This window comes from Nesoenas mayeri, assembly GCF_963082525.1.
Source record: "Nesoenas mayeri genome assembly, chromosome: 4".
In the NCBI taxonomy this organism is placed as follows: domain Eukaryota; kingdom Metazoa; phylum Chordata; class Aves; order Columbiformes; family Columbidae; genus Nesoenas; species Nesoenas mayeri.
This window is the reverse complement of record NC_137540.1, coordinates 12,591,439-12,613,642: the sequence shown is the minus strand read 5'-3', so window position 1 is coordinate 12,613,642 and position 22,204 is coordinate 12,591,439. Positions and strand designations below refer to the sequence as shown.

The following is a 22,204-nucleotide window of genomic DNA, read 5'->3' as shown; positions in this document are numbered from 1 at the left end:
ACAACACAGCCTTGGTCTAGGACTGGGGCTCCCAGCAGCCTTCCTGCATATACCAACGTAAATAGCCAGTCCACAGACCAGACACTTTCCATGTGGATGAAGAGAACAATTTGTGGTGTTATTCTGTATGTGGACCAGCCACTCAAAAGTCCTACCACAGTTACATTGCCTGTGGATTATTCTACTATTTGCAAGGAAGCAGAGAAATGATTTCTTTTAAAACTTGGCTTCTTTTTCTGGCCCCTAAGGAGGAATGTGGTCCAGTGGTTACCAGCATCACAACCAAACACAGACTTCTCTGAAAGTCTGGGTGACTAAATGGATGCTATTTAAGAGCTCTGGTACAGCTACAATCAGACCTCCGCTTCTCCACAAGTATCTAATATGACCACAAGCAACGTCTCCATTGTGCCATTTGCAAACAGGGTGAGCGCTCCTTGCTCGCCTTCGCTCTGTGATACCGTTCCACAACGACCATAAAATGCACGGAATTAACATTCAATCAAGAGACTAATATGCATGCTTTTTTTGGATACTTTTGCCCTTTTCCTTACCACACAGGACAGTGGGGGACTTCTGAATTCTCACCACTTTCCTCTCCCCAAACTTAAAGTCTGGATTTGTGCTTCACAGACAAAAGACATAATGGAAAACAAGACTCTGCAGTTAGCACACTGAGAGCCTTATGTTGTCCAGACTACCCAAAGCACAGAGAAGCTGTTTGCAGAATTTCGTGATAAGCCGATTAAATTTGCTGAGCAAATATATTTTCCATGGCCAAATCTAGGTGAATCTTCTCAGGGAAAGCAATACTCCTGTTTGGATTATCACCAATGCACAAAAGACGAAGAGCCTGGAGTTTTTCAGACACTTGATTTGATCTAATCTTGACAAATTATTCCCTCCTTTTTCTTTTTTTTTTTAATTCTCAGAATCAGCTACAACATTCTCATGAAAACTTAAAGAAACATGTCAGTCCAAAACAAAGTGTAAGCCCAGAGTATTTCAGTTAGAGTGGTTAATGTCACACACTCTTTCCTTAGTGGCACCTATAGGTTTTGATACCACAGCAGCCAAAGAATGAGAAAGAATTGAGGAGCTGGAGTTCCCTGTTTTACCCACACATACACACAAATGCTGTGGTTTTTGGCTCATGCAGCTACATCAGCAGAAAATCTCCTCCTGTCAGAATATGTTGGTCTCCACCAGAGCCTTCTTCCAGCTTAGCTAGAGAACGGGACTTCTTGGGGACACTCAGTGACACCAGCACGGTCACAGCTGTACAAGCCTTGTGAGCAGACCAGATACGAGCAGGATTTCAGATGGAGAAATTGAAATTAGTGCCCAAGTTACTTAAATTCCAATCCCTAACATTCTGTGATTCTGTGTGTGTGTAATTCAGGTTTACACGTAATTTGTGTTACCTCACACAAAAGCGAAATGATTAAATTTCTTCTCAGTTCAGGGCCCGCACATACAACGTTGCTACTGCTAGTCTGTTGCCAGCTGACATTTCTCTAAGAAGCATATCTTGTATGGAGATAAAAGAAAAAGCAGGAAATAAGGGTATCTTAAACGGAAATTCCCCAAATTTCTTTTTCCTCTCGGACTATAAAACAGGACGAGGATGATTTCAGGATTAAATACATGACATCTTCGGGGTGTCATTTACAGGCCAGATGAAAACTGAAGTGAAATTGAGAGCACTAAGACAGGAGACTGTTTTTCACAGTATTTTCATCAGAGATTTTAATTGGCAAATAAATACGTAAAGCTAGAGCTAATAGCCTAAATTTGAAGGACAAAAACTATCCTCCTGGCTACTAGGTTACTTTTTCTAGGCATTTGAGAATGCAAACCAGTTGCGTGCCTCCATCATATGGTAAAAACTAATTAAAAGTTAAAGAAAACAGAGCCAGTGATACAGTCCAGTCTAAACAGTGCCATGTCAGACAATAACAATATTCTTGTTCTAGTAACCCTTATACAACCTATTTTCTGTCTGTTATATCCCATACTTATCTTACCTTGCTTTCTTCTACTACCAACGTTTGGATACACCCTACAGTCTCCACTGCCTCATCTGCAGAACGCAACTTTTCTTTAGATAAAAAAATGCAGTGCTTCAACACACAACCATAACAGCAACACCATCTGAAATAAAAGAAGATTATTTATAGTTTCTCTCACTTTTGCTTTCCCTTTGGCTCAGTTCCTTGCATCTTTTGCAATTGCCACATGCCAGGGACTTATTTTGAGAGGATCCATTTAGATGGGATATCTATTTAGACAGGATTCTCACTGCTGAGGCTGGATTGAAAATACTGGGCAGCCCCTGCACACTGACAAAAACCCCACCTGTACACCCTTGGCAAGAGGCTGATGGAGACTCAGAAGGGAGCAGGATAGACGGCACCACTTGCTACCACAGCAAGTAGCCTTTGCAGTAGCTGTGGGCAATTTACAATGAGAAAAAGGTGTAACCTTTCTATGTTACACAAGTATTGACCAGAAGTTAGTGCTAGAGAGAGAGGGAACACAAATTCTTTTTGATCCTAGTGCAACTGTCCATTATAAGCATGGTTTTCCAGCAGCCTTGCCTTTATTTTGCCTTTCTTCAAGGAAAGAAAAACTGCAGGGATTATGCCCAGAGCGCCCACACTCTTGAGCCTTACTTTCAAAAACCAACACAGCCCCACAAAGATCTTTAAGAACTTCATCTTCCTTGTCATTCATAACACAAAAGCTGCACTGCATTCTTCTTGCAATCCAGGGTGGTACAATTCAACTAAAACACATTTTCCTGAGCAAAAAGTATCTTTCAGTCTTTACCACTTACATAGACTGAGACACCTTGGAAGAGGCAAATTGTCCTTTATCTTCCATCGCGGAAGAGATTCTCACCAGCCTTTACAGATCCGCATATATTTTTCCTGAAGAGGTTTAGGGCATTCCACAACCACTACAGGCAAAACTTGGACACAAAGTTTGTGGAAACCCTTATTCTCTGGGTTCCACCTAGACGCTTAATTTTTGCAAATGAATTCAAATGGGACTACTAGTTTTACAAGGAAATTAGCACTTGCATTAACAGCACAAGTTCATTCTGAAGCTTTCGCTTCCTTTTAACACGTTCTGCAGATTTGCTTTATTGTAGGCGCGGTGGCAAAGCACTACGGTCACTGACAAGATTCCTTGCTGAAACAAGAATTTTCCCTTTATGGCTTCTTAGAGCAAATTCAAGTCAAAATAACAAAAAGAAACAAAACAAATGCATAGCTGTCATTTAAAAAAGCATATATTCTTAAAAGGCTTTAGGGGTATCATTTATGAAACACAAAGAGATTTCCTTCTTTAGCAGTGTTCCAACACATGACTCTTTCGTGCTTACTCCAAGACATGAACATACTTGCCTGAGATGTCAGTGAGGTATTTATACAAAGGCAACTCTTGGGAAGCCTGTTATTGCGAATACAAAACAGGAAGTACAGTAATACCAGCAGTGGATGCTAAATAATGCTTAGCATAAACTCTGCTCTTCAATTAATAAGCAGTGTTAACCCCTTCAGGGGAAAGGGAGATGTGAAGTGTGAACTGAAAACACTGACTCATGATAAAACCTTTGAGTATTTTTCTCACAAGGTTTTTTCTTTTGTTGGCTTCTTTTGGTTTTGTTTTTTTCCCCTCCCTTCCTAATAGCAGACAGAACACAGCAGAGGACAGAATTTGCAATATAAATGAGAAAATGGGAGGGAAAAAATTGATAAAAAAAATAAGGGTTGAAGCTTGTTGATCTGTTGTAAATGAATAAAAGAAAAATATGAAAATGGAATAAAATTATAGTGCAATAAACCCTTAATGATACTTTGCACTCTGCAACTCCTTTCACAGTTACTTTCACTGCACCTTGTAATAACCATGCTATACGGAGGGTGCATCTTTAGGAACTACTCCAAGTATTCAAATACATTTGTACTGATGTACAAGTGTCACAACTATTTGGAACAGGATGCAAATAAAAATACCATACTATACTAAATATTCTTCAGTCACTTAGCTGGTACTCGACAAAACTGCAAGATCAAAGTTAAAAATTAACATTAAAAATGAAGCACTAACCACTGAGAATGGTTTTTATTTAAAAAAACAAACTTATTAGTAAAAAATACATTACCCCATAATGAGACAGACACTCCAGGCATAAAAGCAAAGCTTTTTCTTCACACATTTTGAATAAGAAAAATATTTTAAATAGACAGATTTCTAGAACACAAATGAGACAACCCCATCACCAGTTTGTTCTTTTCAAAACATACGCAGCTGTAGAAAACAAACAAACAAACAAACACCATAAAATACAACACCAAGAGCTTCCCAAGTACAAAAACCTGAAACAAAACACACATGCAAATTCCAGATGGGCAAAATTCAAAACTCCTTCTTCCTATGGTCTGACAAACCCGTATCTGTTTACAAATGGGGGAGAACATCTCTTCCGACACAACTGAGTCACAGACTCTCTCCACTTTCTCCTCTAAGCACAGTATTTTGAAATCTTCATGCAAGCTAACAGACTGAACTTTGGTTTGACTGCCATCTGCTGATGCCACGTTTTGGGAATCAGAGGAGTTATTTAAAAACACAGCTTTCAAAGTGCTCAGTGTTTGTTCTTCCAGTTCTTGGTAAAAATAGAAATTAGGGAATTAGAAATAACAGGTATATATGTTTAGAGAAATCAAATCAAACCGAATGTCCTGATATTTAGCATTCTTTAGCTCATTTTCAGAAAAAAACAGAGAAAATGTAATTATTAAGTGTGCATGAATAGGACAACAGTTGAAACAAAAGCATGTTACACACACTGTGACAATGAGAAACAGCATCAGGTACAACAGTTACTCCTTAAAGAGAAACATAGCTGAAGCAACTATTAAACAATAAAAAAGGAAACCACAAAATAGTAATAGACTACCTTTATACTCCTCTGCAAGGAAGAACATCACAACAATCCATTTTACCACAAAAAGATTTGATATCATGTAAAGTCATTATTTCATTAACATCTAATGAAACACACACACATAAGAAACCCAATCCACTTTCAGGATCCCCACATTTTGTTGTTTTCTTTCCTTCAAGATGGCATTTACTTCTTGAATTATGGCTGAATGGGTTGCTAGTGCTGAAATGATGGAATCAGCCTCTTTAGAACTGATTATACCGTGAATGAGGACAGCACTTTAAGTGGTATTTTTTTCTAATCAATAATGTTTTTTATCAGTACAACCCACCATTTCGATTCATATCAACACAGCTCAAAGCCAAAATTGAAGCAGTAGGAGATTTTTCTCCTGTTCCATACAGGAATAGCTGTTCTGCTAAAAACAGCTTCAGCTCGTGTGTCTACAGTAGGTGACAGAGCAGCTTGTGCATGTGCAGAAAGTCATGTCACGGCATCAGGACCACCTGGCTGAGAAAATATCTGGTTTATTTGTATTCTTCCCCTCAACCTTGATGAGATGGGAAAGCTCTTATATCCCCACTTTTCTTCTTCTCAGTTTGTTCCTTCAGCAAAGCTGTAGTTCTTTCCATTATTACATCAGAAAAGTAGAAAAATCAAGTGATTATATTTATCTAAGCAGACAACGATAAAACTCAAAGGGTTCAGAATTGCCACAATGACTGTTTCAGCCCAGTTTGTATCCATGCTATATTTTTACCTAATCAGATATGAACTTCAGTCACCTTTATCCAGTTCCTAAAATTCCAATGCTGCAAACATTCAAATGCATGCTTAGCTTTAAAGTTAAGCTTATACATTAATTATCCCAGTGCTGGAAACAAACGCAATCTTTGGCTTATGCGAAAACAGCTTTAAAGGCTTGAGTGCAGACTGAAGGAGTTCCAGGAAACCTACCCATGTTCCAGGCTACAAACTTTTGTATCAGTTATTTCTATGAGAATAAGATTCACGTGAATAAACCCATGGAAGTCTCACCACAACACAAAAAAAAACCCCAAACAAACAAACAAAACACAACACAAAAAACCCAAAACAAAACAACCCACCACACACCACAGAAAAACAAAACAAACCAGACTGACATTTGAATAATGAGTTTAGATTTTTCTATGAGCCCAGAACTTCAGGTGGCATGTGGTTTCTGAATGAAACCACAACTTTTATTCTCTTAAAACAGTTCTAAAGAAAAGAAAATAATTTTAAAATATATTAAGTGTCTCAGAAGTTAAATGGCTTCAATTAATATTTTTCTTTTTCCAAGAACTTGCATTATTTGTGTGTAGGGCAACAAAGATGATGAAGGGAGTGGAGCATCTCCCTGTGAGGAAAGGCTGAGGGAGTTGGGGCTCTTTAGCTTGGAGAAGAGGAGACTGAGGGGTGACCTTATTAATGTTTACAAATATATAAAGGGTGAGTGTCAGGAGGATGGAGCCAGGCTCTTCTCAGTGACAACCAATGGTAGGACAAGGGGTAATGGGTTCAAACTGGAACACAGGAGGTTCCACTTAAATTTGAGAAGAAACTACTTCTCAGAAAGGGTGACAGAGCCTGGAACAGGCTGCCCAGGGAGGCTGTGGAGTCTCCTTCTCTGGAGACATTCAAAACCCACCTGGACATGTTCCTGTGTAACCTCATCTGGGTGTTCCTGCTCCGGCAGGGGGATTGGACTGGATGATCTTTTGAGGTCCCTTCCAATCCCTGACATTCTGTGATTCTGTGTTCTGTCACAGCATTGCTGGCAGATCACATAAGAATATCACAGAATCGACTGGGTTGGAAAAGACCTCAGAGATCATCGAGTCCAACCCTTGGTCCAACTCTAGTCCATTTACTAGATCATGGCAGTAAGTGCCATGTCCAATCTCAGTTTAAAAACCTCCAGGGACGGCGAGTCCACCACCTCCCTGGGCAGCCATTCCAATGCCTGACCACTCTCTCTGTAAAGAATTTCTTTCTAATATCCAGCCTAAATTTCCCCTGGCGGAGTTTAAGCCCGTGCCCCCTTGTCCTATTGCTGACTGCCTGGGAGAAGAGACCAATCCCCACCTGGCTATAACTTCCCTTCAGGTAGTTATAGAGAGTGATGAGGTCACCTCTGAGCCTCCTCTTCTCCAGACTAAACAACCCCAGTTCCCTCAGCCTCTCCCCATACCTTTGCTGTGGAAATGTGTGTGCTTTAACAGCTTCTTTATTTGTGATGTGGCATGTTCTGTGAAAAATACTGTTTTCACATGCAAAACACAAACAGAACATATGCTCTACAAAACCTGTAAATGATCTTGTAAAAATCCCACAGACTATATCTAGGATCTTCAGCAACAGCTTCTTTACTTCTCTCACTGTCTGACAGAAATAAAAGTAGCTCAAAAATAAAAGTAACCCAAAAAGAGGAAAAGGGAAAAGACTTCCCCTGCAGTCATAATTCTGAAATCTCTTCAGATACAGTGGGGTTGCGGAGTCATAGAAAAGGAAAGAATTTTATCCTCTGTGAATGTTAATCAGCAACTTTATTGAGAAGCTGTGAGGGAACAGCACCTAATGCCTCAGTTACAGTGCCTACAGCAATTACAGCTGGTTTACTTTGTTTCCATCCCTATTACAAGCACTCTTGTTTAGAATGTACAAAGGATATAGAGGTCTTGAAAAAGAAGGTGGCATTCTTCTATGGGTACTACACCAGCCATAACTGCGGTGAGGAACACAACCTATTTCCACTTCACACCAGTTCTTTGCACTGCTCCACCCCCAGACAACACTTTCCCTGGAGAGCAGGCAGACAGTTGAAGCAATATCATAAAATGCCTCACGGTTGGTGTGGAAAGTCTACATTCTTATAGTAAAATGTACATATAAGGAAAACAACAACAACAAAACTCTAGTTAATCTCCAAGCAACATGGTGCATTATTTAGCATACGCCAGTATGGCTTAATCTAGCTAAGACACACCTTTCCTTAAAGAAACGAACTGTTTATCTTGATTTCTGCTGCACGGAACCAAACCATTATTTAAGAGTAATATCCTGTGAAGCCGGTGTTTCTAGGTGAAGAGCAAGGTTTGCACTCCGGCTGCCCTGGGAAATGCATTGCTTCTGAGTACAGGCAGGGAAGCTCAGGGGAACACAAGGAATAGGAATCAATGGAGAAATCTAGGATGAAGCCAGTTACATTTCCTCACACCTACTCAAATGGCATCATTAGTGCACAAGACAGAGCTCAGATATCAGATCAAAATGGTACTTAAGCACTAAAACAGGTATTTAAAGACTTTAACATACTTCAGTATTAAAAGCATGAAAGAATCGTGTTCCAGTTTTACAAAATAAAAAGATAATTTTGTAAGCTAGCACAGAGTACTTACATTCCTTAATAAAACTAAAATAAATGGCCATTTTATAAGTGCAGTAACATGTTCCAAGGTGTGTGTTTGCCAATTGCACACACCTCAATGTTGACTGATGAACACACACCCCCTGGCGTGTGTTCTTGCTTACATATCTCACGTGCCTCCCTGTTAAGTAATGGAATAAGACTTGCCTTGCAAACTGGCTAATGTTGCCTCTTCTCACTCAGTGACTTCTGCAGAAAATATTCACTGTTAAGAAAAACAACTTCTGAAACAGAGTTGAGCTATTTGCAATCTTAAATACACTCTCTCTGCAAGACCAAACTCACTGATGACCCCCATTTTCTGTGTCACTGTCAGCCATGTGTTTCCCCCCCAGACTGGGTTGGCGTTCAGCATTTTTCCATGTGCATTGCTGCCTGCTGTAAAGACACAATCCTCTTTACCGATTGCGTTTTCCATACCAGCTACTTGCTCTCAATGACTGCCTGTTTCACTGTTTTCCAGGTTATAAGAAGATGGGCACACTCATGTTCTCCACACAATGACAAGGTACACTATGGTAAGGAGATGGCCTTCTTTTAGAATGATTTTTCTCTTTAAAAACACTTTTTTAAATAGTTTTGTTTTTATTTGCTTATTTCAAATAAATGCTGGCTAGTGTATAATAGCTCTAACAGAAAGGCATGCTTCTTGCAAAACAATGCATTTATCAGCCTCCTGGAAGCCAATCCATGGGGTTTTTTAGTTTTGTTTTATTTTAAGTCACAGGACTTTATTCCATAGAGATATCAACACCAAGACCTGCAACTCACCTTTCATGGTCACTTCTGACATGATATAGCAAAACCAGTGGAATGCTTATTGTTCTCCTATTCAGAACCAATGTACAACAGTGCAATGGAATTCAAATTCTCTTGATTTCATTATATTGTGTGATGCTTTATCTCTCATTCCTCTGCTTTCAGTAAGAGTCCAACTGTGCTTGTCAGGATCTGTCTGCAGATAACAGAGCGTACTGGCAGCACTGAGGCCTTTCCTATGTTACCTCTCTATTGCGACACAATACAGACCCCCTGCATCTCATCTGTTTTTCCTGTACAAAACTTGCATCTCCTTTATGAGGTCTGCTACCGAAAAAAATGATGTAATACAGGAACCATAATTACTGATGATATAGTTACTCAAAGCAACAAGGATGAAAACTGAGGGAGAAGAACCATCCAAGACTCTCAGGAGAGGTAGCAACCAGACAATATTCAATGCAAGTAAATGCAAAGTGATGAACATGGGAAATTCAGTATTCTCTTCATATATAAAAGGTTGGGCTGTGAGATGAATCATTACCACTTCTAGTTTTAATAGACAGCGATGAGAACTTTAGCTCAGTTCTTGGCAGCAGCCAAAAGAGCAAATCAAGTATTAAAAATTTGGAACTGCTAATAAAAGAGTGAAGAAAGCATATTGCACCCACAGAAATCCAAGTCGCACCCATACCTTGGATACTGTGTGCAGTCCTGGTCTCTTTGTCTCAGAAGGGACACCACAGATCTGGAAAAGTTAATAATTTGCCTTCCCTTCTCTTAGCAGTTTCGGAAGGTATTACTGCAGGTGACACAGAAGCACATTCATATACAGGCCATGAAGTTTAAGCTAGTAATGACTGCAGCCCTCTAAATAAATAGCCCAGTGTTTCAACAGGTTTATTTACCTCTGTTTATCTATCTTCATACTCCATTAGTTCTCTATCTCTGTGTCTTCACCTGAGAAAAACTCTAGTGACATTGATGCAAGTTCTGACATCCTTTTCTATTGTATCAACTGCCAACCCAGTTCCCGAACAGAGTTTACAAAGCAAAACTCCCTGTATAGGAAATTAGAAAGTGGATGTGGGGGGAAAAAGAAACACAGGAGGATAAGGACAGAAAAGATTTGTTATACAGCGTTCACAGTTACTGATGTGAGCTTACAGGGAAAGGATATCAACAACAGCAGCAAGACTTGACCATATACAATTAATATACTATTAATTAATAGAATTTTCTGTTTTCTAAAATTTGTTTTCATACCATTTTTTATGTTGGCATTACAACTTTGAGTGAGGCTATCAACAGGAAAATAGAACACACATTCTATCTAAAGTAGTGGCTAGTATAATAAAACCAAAGCAGCTCATTTTTAGGTTTAAAAGAGATGAGTAACACAAAGCAATAATTTTATTGTGTGATCACCAAAACAAAGGAACAGCTCCCAAACAACCTCAACATTTTCAGCACCTGATAGGGACGAGTTATTCAAGAGGAGTCTGTAGGCAGCATTCAGAATATTGTCATAAAGTGTGCACAAAGCACATTCAAGAGAGAGCTTTTCAAAATCTTTCTGTATGTCTGGTATAGGTGTCTCTGTAGTGCAAAGCTTAATTTGCCATGGAGAAAATACACTTACCTTTAAAACAAAGGAAGAAGTAACTACACCCTTTTAAATTGAATTTCCCAGTGAAGTAAGAATATGTAACAGACACAACCCCCAGAAGGAGCAGTCACCTGAGATCTCCAAAAGAACTGCTGAGCGGAGTTTTATCAGCCACTGCCCGGCACCACTCAATCAAAATACTCATATGACTTCCAGACATTTCTCAATCAGCTTCAAATACCTTGTAGTCTACACCTTTTTCTACATTATCCCAAAAATCTAGGAAACTGCCATGATTCTGAGCCAACTCTTACAGTTGTATATACATCAAATCATATGAGCTTCAAACAAGCTTTTGTTATTAAATGACATTGGCATATGCAACCCTGAGGTACTCCGGTGACCTAAATACCCATCTACCAAGTGTCCACTGTTCATAAGAGACATTGATGTCTCATTTGGACATGAACAGAGCCCTAGCGTTGCACTCCTGCAAGTATGCATCACAATCCTTCCACATAACTTATGAAAATGAGGTATTATGAATCAATGACCTTCAGACTGTTCCCTTTTCTTTTATGCTACATTACTATAGTGCTGCCTTCATTTAACTTGATGTTAAGAATTGGGGTTTTTAATGACTAAGATTTTATAGAAAGAACCTGTTTTTCCTGAACAAACCTCTTTTCTTTCATTGCTACAGGTACTGCACATGAATGGTCTACTTATCCCTAAGCGGTACAGACAGCACATGTGCAAGACATCCAGTTTTCATCACTGATGAAGCAAGTAAAATATAAGGCTGGATCCCCTTGAACAAAACAAACAAAAATAATAATAAAAAGAAAACACAACACACCAACCCACACACAATCACAACTAGTGGAAATCCTGCCTATGATGTCATATTTTTCCTTCTCCCCACAGAGATGTCACAAACAAAAACAACTGCTCTAGTCAACTGAATACACCAATGGTTGCCTCCAGTATCCATGGAGATCCTCAAGTAAAATATTACTATTATTCTTACTTAGAAAAAAGTGTATATCGGCAAATCCCTGAATTCAACTGTTGTTCATAGAGCCCTTTAGTAACGTAGAGAACTTGATCATATTCTAACTTGCTCACTGCAAAGCCCTGAGGTTCAGAGGTTTTCTATACCTCAAACTAAAATTGTCACCACCTTCAAGTGTCCAACCAGCCAATGACACTGTGGCCACCAGTCCCAGGCTGCACTCTGTCATGATTGATACTAAACCACTGGTATGTACAATGCTGGGCTTTCTATTCAACCATGACTTCCATTTTCACTGCAACAGCTTCCACCCTATTAGGGCAGAGATTAGTATCAGCACTTAACATAGAAGTCACTCAACATTTAACATTATAAGACCATGCATTTAGTAGCTTATGCTCTTCTGAGCTTTGACCTTCTTGTCCTTTCCAAGCTGGCTGGCTGCCTTTGACTGATTTGTTTTGTAATGTTCCAGTCAAAACATTTCAGCTGTTGCGTGAGGAGGAGGCCAGGAAAAATGTCGCTTGATCTACAATTTTACACAAATAATAAAATTATTTCACCCTAACCTTTGGAGGGAGGTCTTGAGATCTGACCACATTAGAAGGATTTGAAACATCTCAATTTGGAAAAGCTTTGTGAGGTTTCTTGACATTTAGCAGATGCATTTTCCAAGTTTTGACCCCTCAAAGACTGATCCTACGAAGGCTCAAGGAGTCTGCAGGCCATGCTGGATCCTGGCTCCCAAACTGACAGCAGGAAAATGACCTCTCCTCTTAATGGAGTCACCTGCATCTAGTCAAGCAGGAGGAGGAGAAAGAGGACACCAGAATTGACTCCACAAGAAAGAAAAGCATAATACAAGAAGTAAACTCATTGAAAAGTAAGAGTCTGGACAGCGGGCAAAACTGATACTCACTAAGAAAGGACGCCAGATGTGGGAGCCTGGGAGGAGAAAGAGGACTGGGGAATCCTGGCTGGGCAGGAATGCGCCTGATGAGAAGCACAGGGAAAAAAGTTGACATCAACTGAGCAAAAAGACCAGAAGCAAGAATACTACTGAGATTAGATGAATACTTTGTTGAAGATGTGAAGTCAGGAGTCATAGGAAATACAGACCAAGAGGATACTGGATAAAGAGAGCCAGCAAACTGAACAGGGAGAAACAACAAGGAAAAATGTAAGGAAGGAGTTACGCTCATGGAAAGCTGGAAGAAGCGTTACTACTGAAAAAGTAATTTATCTACCCATTCCTATGTTGTCAGAAAATATCCTAGATAACAGGTAAAAGTCCCATTCTTGCATAGTAGACACCACAAAGCAAAAGAGTTCAACATCGTTGTCAGTTTACCAGCTATTTCAAGCAACCAAGTTTTCTATGGCAGATCAAGAAGGTCCTGTGCTGCTGATAACCACAAAGTTCTCGATATAACACCACACAATGGAATCTGGATACTCCCCTTAGAAACTAGCAATTGTTCCTCTGATTTTAAACAGTATAAATCAAAGCCCTCAAAAGAAGGAAATGTGAGTATTAAGGTAATTAAAGTAGATGCAATCATAATGACTTGTAAAAATAATTTTCTAAATTAATGCAATTTAATTAACCATGCACAATGAATACCACTTTAATTAACATAATTAAATATTATATTATGATGCATATGCACAAAGAAGAACGACCCAAGATTATACACACAAGCTTACCTATGGCAGTTCTTAATTCATAGGTGCTTGACAAGCACAACATTCTCTATAATACTATTTTAATCTAGTATACACAAAAAACTACATACACACTGCGCATTTTGCATCCACAAAGAGGAAAGCTGAGCAGAAGACCAACTGCAAACAAAGCCCTAAATGTGTCCGTGGCTACAGCCCAAGTTCCATAATTGTGGCCATTTCTCCAGCCCCTGTAGCTCACAGTACTACACTAACAGCCTTTCTGCACCATTCCCATAAATATTTAAACAAAACAAGACTTTTTGGAATGTCTCTTCCTTAACTGTTGTCACTGCCCTAACATAGCTTATTAAATATAAGACTCATGAGATCCAACATGCCTGACTGCGAAATAGGCCTTGCTTCTCTGCCATCAAGCCCAGGATCCCCAGCTACAAGCCACCAAGGCCCTGGCGGCTCCCAAAGATGCTCCCACAGGTACTGAGCCAAGACACATGGCTCTGGAGAGCCAACTCTGCACAACCCAAACCCTGACACAACATAGTAAGAGTGAACTGAAAGGATTTAGGAGGGAGAGCTTATCGTCATAGAGACTGTTCTCAACTCATTCAAGTAGGAAGTGAAAACCTGTACTTCTACAAGCACAGTTAAAACTTGCTTGTAAAGCTTTGTACGTGAAAATCAGTCATAAAATTAGTGTTACTTCTGTAGACAAAGTTGTATGCTTTGTCACTAAACCCACACGAGGAATAGAGTTGACCTAACCCAACACTTAGGAATTTACACCCAGTCTACATGTACTGCTGAAATGCACTCCATTTTTTAGAAGCATGAATCATTTTAACCCCTAAGTGTATATTCCCACATTCTGTTACAAATACAGTGTCATTTCCATGTCAATGTTAAAAAACAACCAACCAACTCAACAAATACACAGGTGGTATCACAGTTACAGACTCGCTGAACTGGGGGATGTTATTTACACAACGAACATGGATCTGACAGCCTTTCAAACTTCCCACTTGGTGAATTATCTGGAGGTTTTTTAACATGCTGTGCTCCTCATCTGGACTTTGTTAGGCTAGGAGGTACGAATAAGAACAAACTTTGGCCATTGGCCTCTACTTTCCCACCGTTACACTTTACCAAACGAAGCAAACACACTTTAATACCTTCAAGTAAGTTTTCTGGCATGTGTTGCAAAGAAGTTTATGAAAATATTAGTGATGCTAAAATACATGACCGAGCCAATGCAAGGAATGCTTTCCTTTATAAAGAATAAGAGCAGGCATATTTACTTTTGTGTTCTATTTGAAGTAAAACCATTCTATTTTTTTTACATACATTGTTTAGAGGTATGTTTCCACAGAAAAAATAAAGCAAATTTATCCTGGCCCTATAGTGTATCTGTTAAAGGAGAAAATATGCAGCCCAGCAAGTTTTCCCTCCAACCTTTCTTTTCAGGCAAGTAATAAATCTTGAGTGAAAAAGTCACTGTGCTCTTCAGCTGTCACCACTAAGATTTTGTTTTTTAAAACCGTAGCAGCCTTAAGGCTGATTTACTACTCAGCCCTCCGCACTCTGACAATCGAATAGTTGGAGACAAAAATCACTTTTGCACACCTGGAAATATTTTATTTGCTGTACTCATGAGAAAACAAACTTTTCATCAGCAAGGAAGGGGAGGTGGGGAAGGAGAGAGAGAGATTTTCAGGTGAATCTTAACACCCACCGCTTGACTTAAAGAGAAACCGTACGTACACGAACACAGAAACGCCCTCTGCATTCAAACAGAGCGGTCGGGCTCTTTAGGGGCAATGGGCTCAGGATGGAATCCAGCCTCAAATCACCAGCTTGGAGGTGTTGGCCGGTCAGCAGCAGTGCTCATCAGCTGCGTCCAGTCAGGCACTTCAGTTTGGCAGGTGAAAAGAATTTGTGACAACTCCTAAATGGTTTCATTCACTCTTTTTGCTTTTCTTCTTTTAAATAAACTTAGTACACTCTTAATCACCTTAAAATGTAAACACCTGATACTAATAAAGGCAAAAATTAGACTTTTGAGAAACAGCTACTTTCCAGAGCACCTCTTTGCCCTAGTCAGAGTTGCAAGTTTAACAAGATTAAGGGTAAAAACCAAAAAATCACAGGGAAAAAACAATTGATGGAAAACATGATTGTGCCAAGAATGTGAAACAATTTCAGAATATCAGATCGTCTTTTCAATGGCATGTAGTTTGATAAAATTTTTCCCTAAAGCTTTATTTTTGGAAAATTTATTATATGTTCCACAACAATCTTGTCTTCAAAAGAAATCCCACATCTTCTGTTATTTCAAAGAACTAAACTTGCACCTGGGCAAAATGATGCAAGCACTCGAGGTGCTGGCTGACTGAAAAGGATACCCACAAAAACCTCTCTATTTTTAATCCCAGAGCTTTACAAGAAGATGAGGAGTGCCCTTTGACAAGCAGAGAGGTATTTCAGCACTTAAAGTAAAAACAAAATAATAATTAATGGTTCAGCACTGTGGAGAGGCACAGCAATTGCATTTACATGATTTGATTTCTGCTATGAAATACTTCGCCACCTGTTCTATTCTCATGATGACTACAAAGCCCACCTAGAAATGACAACTGATTTCAGTAACATGACAGCAGACAGGGCAAGAAGTTTAGCAAATTACTTGATAGCTATACCTACCAGCTTCCAGGCTGGACAACTTCATCTCCAGTAACCTAGCTGTGCCAAACTAAGTATACAAAAAGATTTAATTCTAACTAGTGTTTACTTAGTACTAATTTATTCAACTATCATAAAATACTTGGTCTAGCAGTCAGTGTTACAACATTGTCCTCCTTCTAAAAAGTACCCACTCCTGTGCCACCTGTCTTTCAAATCTGGATGAAATCTGCACAGGAGCAATGCTGAGAAATGACAGATAGAGACATACCTCTGTTCCCTGCCGGGACTCTGCTCATGTTGTATCACTGTAAGGCCAAGGGACACATGATTGCTCATCCTTGAGCCAAATCTAGTGCAGAACAGAATGAATAGCTAGATATTTACATTTCTACCTCCAGAATCCTAAAGCAGGTTAGTACAGGTAGAACCTTCTTTCAGGAGCAGCTAGGGATAGGAAAAAACAAAACAAACCAAAAAAACCCAACAAAACAAAAAAAAACCCACAAAAAAAACCCCACGACACAAAGTTCTCTTTCACAATCCAGTGTACAACTATCTGTATTCATGTACCTAAACCAGCAGAGAGTGGTGGGATGGTCTGTAGAGAAGATGGAGCCATATACTTCTCGAAGGTACACAGCAGACACAAGTTACAGCAAGCTAGAATGGTAGAGATAAGGAAAGAAAACCTCCCAGGGGAAGGTGGTCAAACAACACAGCAGGTGCCCAGGGGCTGTGAAATCTCCATCCTTGGAGAAAATCCATTCCCTCCCGAACCAGCACCGAGCAACCTGACCCAACCCTGATGTTGGCCCTGCTCAAGCAGGAGCCTGGACCAGAAGACAGCCCAGGGGCCCCTTCCAACCTGGAGTTTCCTACATCTTCCATCAAACGAGAGGTGAACGGTTGTCAGAGAGGGAAACATAACACGTGGCCAATGGATTGTGTGGCTTGTAATTCCACAGTTCTACACTATATTTGGGAAAACTGAATTCCTACCAAGCCAAAGCTGTAACAGAGGAAGAACCTTTAGTAAGATGTATGTGACCAAAATGGAATTCACAAAAAGGCAAAAATGGGAAAATATGTTATGCGGTAGCGACTCAGGTTTGTGCCACTGCATCTGACTGCTAAATATGCTTGTAGTATCACCTGCTTTACCACAGCACATATATATTTCCAGACAATTATGAATAAATACACAAGATTCTTTCCTATTCCTTTTAACTTGTAAAACTGCAAACCTAAATATTTGAATTTTTTCCATAAGCCTCCAGAAAGACAGAACTTTGATGTTTTTAAAAAGGAAAGATTATTTACTTTTGCTGCAGGCAAGAAATCAGAGTTTCTTTACTGATTCTGCCAAATGGCTCTATCATGCATTTTTTTATTTTCATCAAAACAAGTCACTTTAAATTAAGGTTGTCCCATAACTACACAGTAATCAACATTTTAAGGGTCAGATCAACTTGCTGAACCTCGCTTTGACTTCTCTGTCCAAAGGAACTCCTCCAAATCCAAATGAACCACAGGGGAAGGGAGTTTTATTCCCCTTCCTTATGCTTGGCAGTTGCTAGGAAGAATCTGGCTGCGGTTTTAGTTCGTTCACATAAGCAGAACACACAACTCAATAGTATTCGCATGGTTCTGAATTTAAACCTGGTGGTTAATACACTGAAGCCAACAGGCCTTATCTAAGAACAGTAAAACTTGCAGGTAAAAGAAGAGAAAGAGGAAGACAATGAGGAGGAAGGCTGGGGAGCGGGCAGTTTTTCAAAAAAGAAAACAGATGTGCAAAAGAAGGCAGTGAAAATCCTCTGCACTGACACAATACACAGAGCACATGTTCTTATACCAGCACACAAGATGCTTCAAGATTGTTAGTACAGGAGGGCTTGGCCCCCAAAGCATTTGTAAAGATTCAGCTCTTCAATATCCACAGTACCAGGGTAGTTTCTGGTTTAAGCTACGAAGCCCATGAACACGGACAAAATCCAGACCATCATCAATCTAGAGACAATGGGGCAACACTGACAGCACAGCATCTCATTAATCTTCATTTGTCCTATCACATCCCGTCATTCTTATGCAAATAGCATATTTGAGGATACATCTTTTCTGCACCCCACGATAAGGAAAAGTGAAGCTGTCAGGAGCACCAGGATGTCATCCTACACCACAGGCCATCCCTTCACTCAGCACCTTGTGTTTTACATCACAGTTAATGTGTTTGACATTCAAATTTGACCCAGCAGGAGGTAAAACTATCTCATGCCGCAGCAACATGCATCCAGCTTCCTGTGCTAAAACATCCACCAAGGTCCCTGGGGAGCTGACAGCCTCTCTTCCTTTGCTGTACTCTTGCTAATGGAGATTGAAATGCTGCTTAAAAAGAAAAGATAACTGCATGGGCAGGTAATGATAGCAATTCACCCTTCTCACCCAAGAAATAAGCCCAGGACTACAAGGCAAGGAAAACAGGTTCCACTGAAAATGCAAAAAAAAAGGAAACAAAAATCCTGATGAGTTGGTCTAGGTTTGCTTCCATGGAAATCTGTCAGACTACACCGGAAAACTTGTCCACATTTATGTCTGAATAGAACTTTTAATTTCAAGCTATCAAATTATACACAGTGTTCAAAATATTTTATGCAAGGGGATGAGTGATCTCTCTTGTTAGGCCAACTAGCACATGGGCAAATACAGACAAGCTTTAAATGGTAAGCAGCTCCACAAAGTTACTGCAAAGTATTTAGGCATTAATAAATAAATAAATAAATAAAGCTCTCCTGAGTGGATAAGTCACCAAAAAGGAAATGCATTTCTCCTATTATTGCTCATCAATTCTACTTAAAGAAAGAAGAACAGAAGGGGGGGGTTTACTATTATTATTACTGAGTCAGTGTTTTGTTTCTGTATCACTTTCAAAGAATGTTCAGAACATCTTGTTCCAGAATACTTCCCTTCCAAGACAAATCACTCTTTCAGTATCATACAAGGCTGAAAACATTATGTGCTGGTTTTGTTTTCTTGTGAAAAACAGAAGCTATCTCAAAGTATTTCCAGCATCCCATGAATGGGATGCAAAGTAGCTAAGTGCTACAAACACGAGACACAACTTCAGGTTGGAATAAGATTTCAATACAATCATGAGATCTTAGAGAAATTACCTTATTAATAGACATCTATAACAAGTCAAAACAACTTTGCCATTAAATAACTTTATAAAGTCTGACTCGAAATCTATTCACTATCCAAATGCAACACCCTGTAGTGTTTGCAAGGATGACGAAGTCTTCACTAGGCTCAGGGGAATGCCCTTACATTCCATATTCTCACATACTGTTTTCAACTTACAGAAGATTGATCATATTTGTCAGTTAAGAAGCAGCCACATAAATGAAGACGTTAAGTGGATTATTAAGTTTTATATTACATGCTTACAAAATTGTTACCAAAAGTGCATTCCTCCAACATACTTGGTTTGAAATACTAAAAGACACTTGCAAAAAACATACCAGACATGTTCCCAGTTCCAGGAAGTACAGACTACAGACTGCCTTGTACCTTTATACCATAAGTAAAGTTCACACATTCAAAGCTACTGTATAGTCATCTAAGATCTACGAAAACAGGGCACACTTTTATTGTAATACATAACTGAACTGATATTTCCATATAAAGCGTTAAATTGATTTAACAGATATTACCTTCTTCAAGTGATCAATCACAACATAAACTAAAGGCCCATACTGAAAGATTTCCCATTAAGTGAAGTTCACAATACAAACACTTTGTGGTGTCGATCTCCTTTACTCCAGGGAAGAAAAAGTACAACTAGTGCACTGCAAATATTGCACAGACCGAGGAGGGGATGGTGTCCTGGTACAGCCTGTCTGGCCTGGGTGGAACGTGGTGTGAACAATACCAACTCAAATGGGCTTCTCCAGTCCCTTTAAATCACAGGTCAAACTCCCCCTTCCTCCAGAATCATGACATTCTGCTCTGCTGTTCTGTAAGTCAACTCTTTCTACAGTAGAAAGTTACCAGAACTTCTTTGCCTTATATCTCAGTAAAACCAGTTTTTAAAAATATCTAAATTGTCAATAAAATCCTAAAATTCCTATAATCACACAGCTTGCTCCTGTGAGGAGCACTGTCATGCAACCTTTTCCTTTTCTTTACATTTATGGTCAGAAATATCAGCTTTACCTGGGAAAAGAATACGTAAGCCTAATGCTGTAACCTAAATACAAGTGTGCTGTTAGTTCTTAAAAAATTGACCACCCCCAGAAAATCCTGATGCATAAAAGATGTCCAGTTCTTATCCACCAGATTAAAATGAAAACCTTCAGTTCTAGGCTAAGAGATCTGGATTTGCATCAGCGATGCAGGTGCAGTTGTCATATATCTGGTAACTAGTCCTATCTAAAAGTTGCAGATATTGGAGGGTGGCAGCCTTAACACACTGTAGAACTGCCTCGATATTGCCAACATTTCAAATAAACACTGCCCCAGTATGCCAATTTTTCAATAAAAACTAAAATATAAGAAAATAGCATTCACTGTGGGCCCAGGAGAAATCCAGCAGAAGGGAGAATGACAGAGCACTGAATTCTCAGGCAGCGATGGAGGTAACACAGCCCAGAGATGAAGTGACCCAGAAGGAAATGTCCCTTCTGCTCCACATGCAAGCTTTCCTTCAAATTTAACTCAGTCTGAAACCAAAGAATACTTACCAAGGAAAAATGAAATCAATTTGACTGAAGTGAAATCTTGAAATTTTCAATTTTGCACAAGCATATTTTTCTCTCATGAGTTTTATTATCTTTTACTGAAAACTCTTTGCTAGCTCTGTTTTGCCATGGCAAGCACACAGTGTGTAAGGAAGCACTAAGTGAGCCCTGGACAGGACACAGTCAGGACACTGTCAGCTGTGTGGCTTCCTGCAGTTCAAAAGGGAAGAGGCTATGCCAAAATACTATTCTTTTTTCCCCTCAAGATTTCATCTGTATATGAACCTGACTTTAAAAGCATGTACTTCATAAGTATTTCATGCCTGAATGCTCCAAGACAAACAGAAAAGACTATTCCAGAAATATCTTAAAATAGGAGAATTTGTTAACATTAAAAGACCAGGAAAATAAATTTCATTAATTTGTCATCAAGTTCATGAATGTTGCGAAGGTGAAAAGTTGTGGAATAAAGAACCTTACCAACACTACAACACATACGTTAAAGGAAATCACTTCAGATTGGTCTGTCTACTGCACTTAGTTGTGAGAAGACACAGCAGTGGTAGACAGCTTTAAAGTGGATTTTCTAGAGGGCTGCTGGGTTGGTTTTGTGTTTGGAGGTTTTCTGCAGTAAGTGTTACAATCCTCCTGCTTTTACGAACTTGAAATGTTCTTGTTGCTACAGCAAAGCTGCCGCAGGATCTAAGGAGAAATTGCACTGTTTACAGTTGGAAACGGTATTGCTGGCAGCAGGCTAAGGGCACCAAGGAGACATTTAATCTTTTGAAAGGAAGTAACTAATGGAACCAGCAAACTCCAGCAAACTCCTGCATAAACAAGCACAACAGAAGCAAAAACCACAAAAGCAGTTTGACAGAAATGTCATTGCATAAGTTCAATGAGCTTGATTTAAGGAAAATTTCTTCTAGGAAACAGCTACTTAAGGCCATCACAAAACATTCTGTTTCTATTAAAAACTCTGTAGAGGGAGGGGAAAAAAAAGCCATAGACATAATCCTTTTCTTTGCCTTGTCTTCATTTTCACATTTCTACTTTTAATCATTAAATTGATTAGACAAGGGTTTGGAGAGTAGAAGATAATTTAATTGTTCCAGAACCTGGTCTTCTCAAGAGAACAGGATACACAGCAGTGCATCTATTCGTACCTTGTCTATCATGTCCGGTCTGTTTGTGGCTGCCAAAATTGTCACGTCCTTCAGCTGTTCTATCCCATCCATTTCCGTTAACAGCTGAGCCAAGACACGGTCTGCTACATTTCCAGCACCTGAAGAGCTGATTGAAAAGA

General features: G+C 39.4%; 1 protein-coding gene across 1 annotated transcript in view; it reads right to left on the bottom strand.

Annotated features, from left to right (window-relative positions):
• AFG2A (AFG2 AAA ATPase homolog A) overlaps window positions 1-22,204 on the bottom strand; it is a 197,001-nt gene that overhangs the window by 113,839 nt on the left and 60,958 nt on the right. The window contains exon 14 of the mRNA XM_080344158.1: window positions 22,065-22,191. Within this exon, the coding sequence (XP_080200284.1) occupies window positions 22,065-22,191 (127 nt within the window). The remainder of the gene's footprint in view (window positions 1-22,064; window positions 22,192-22,204) is intronic.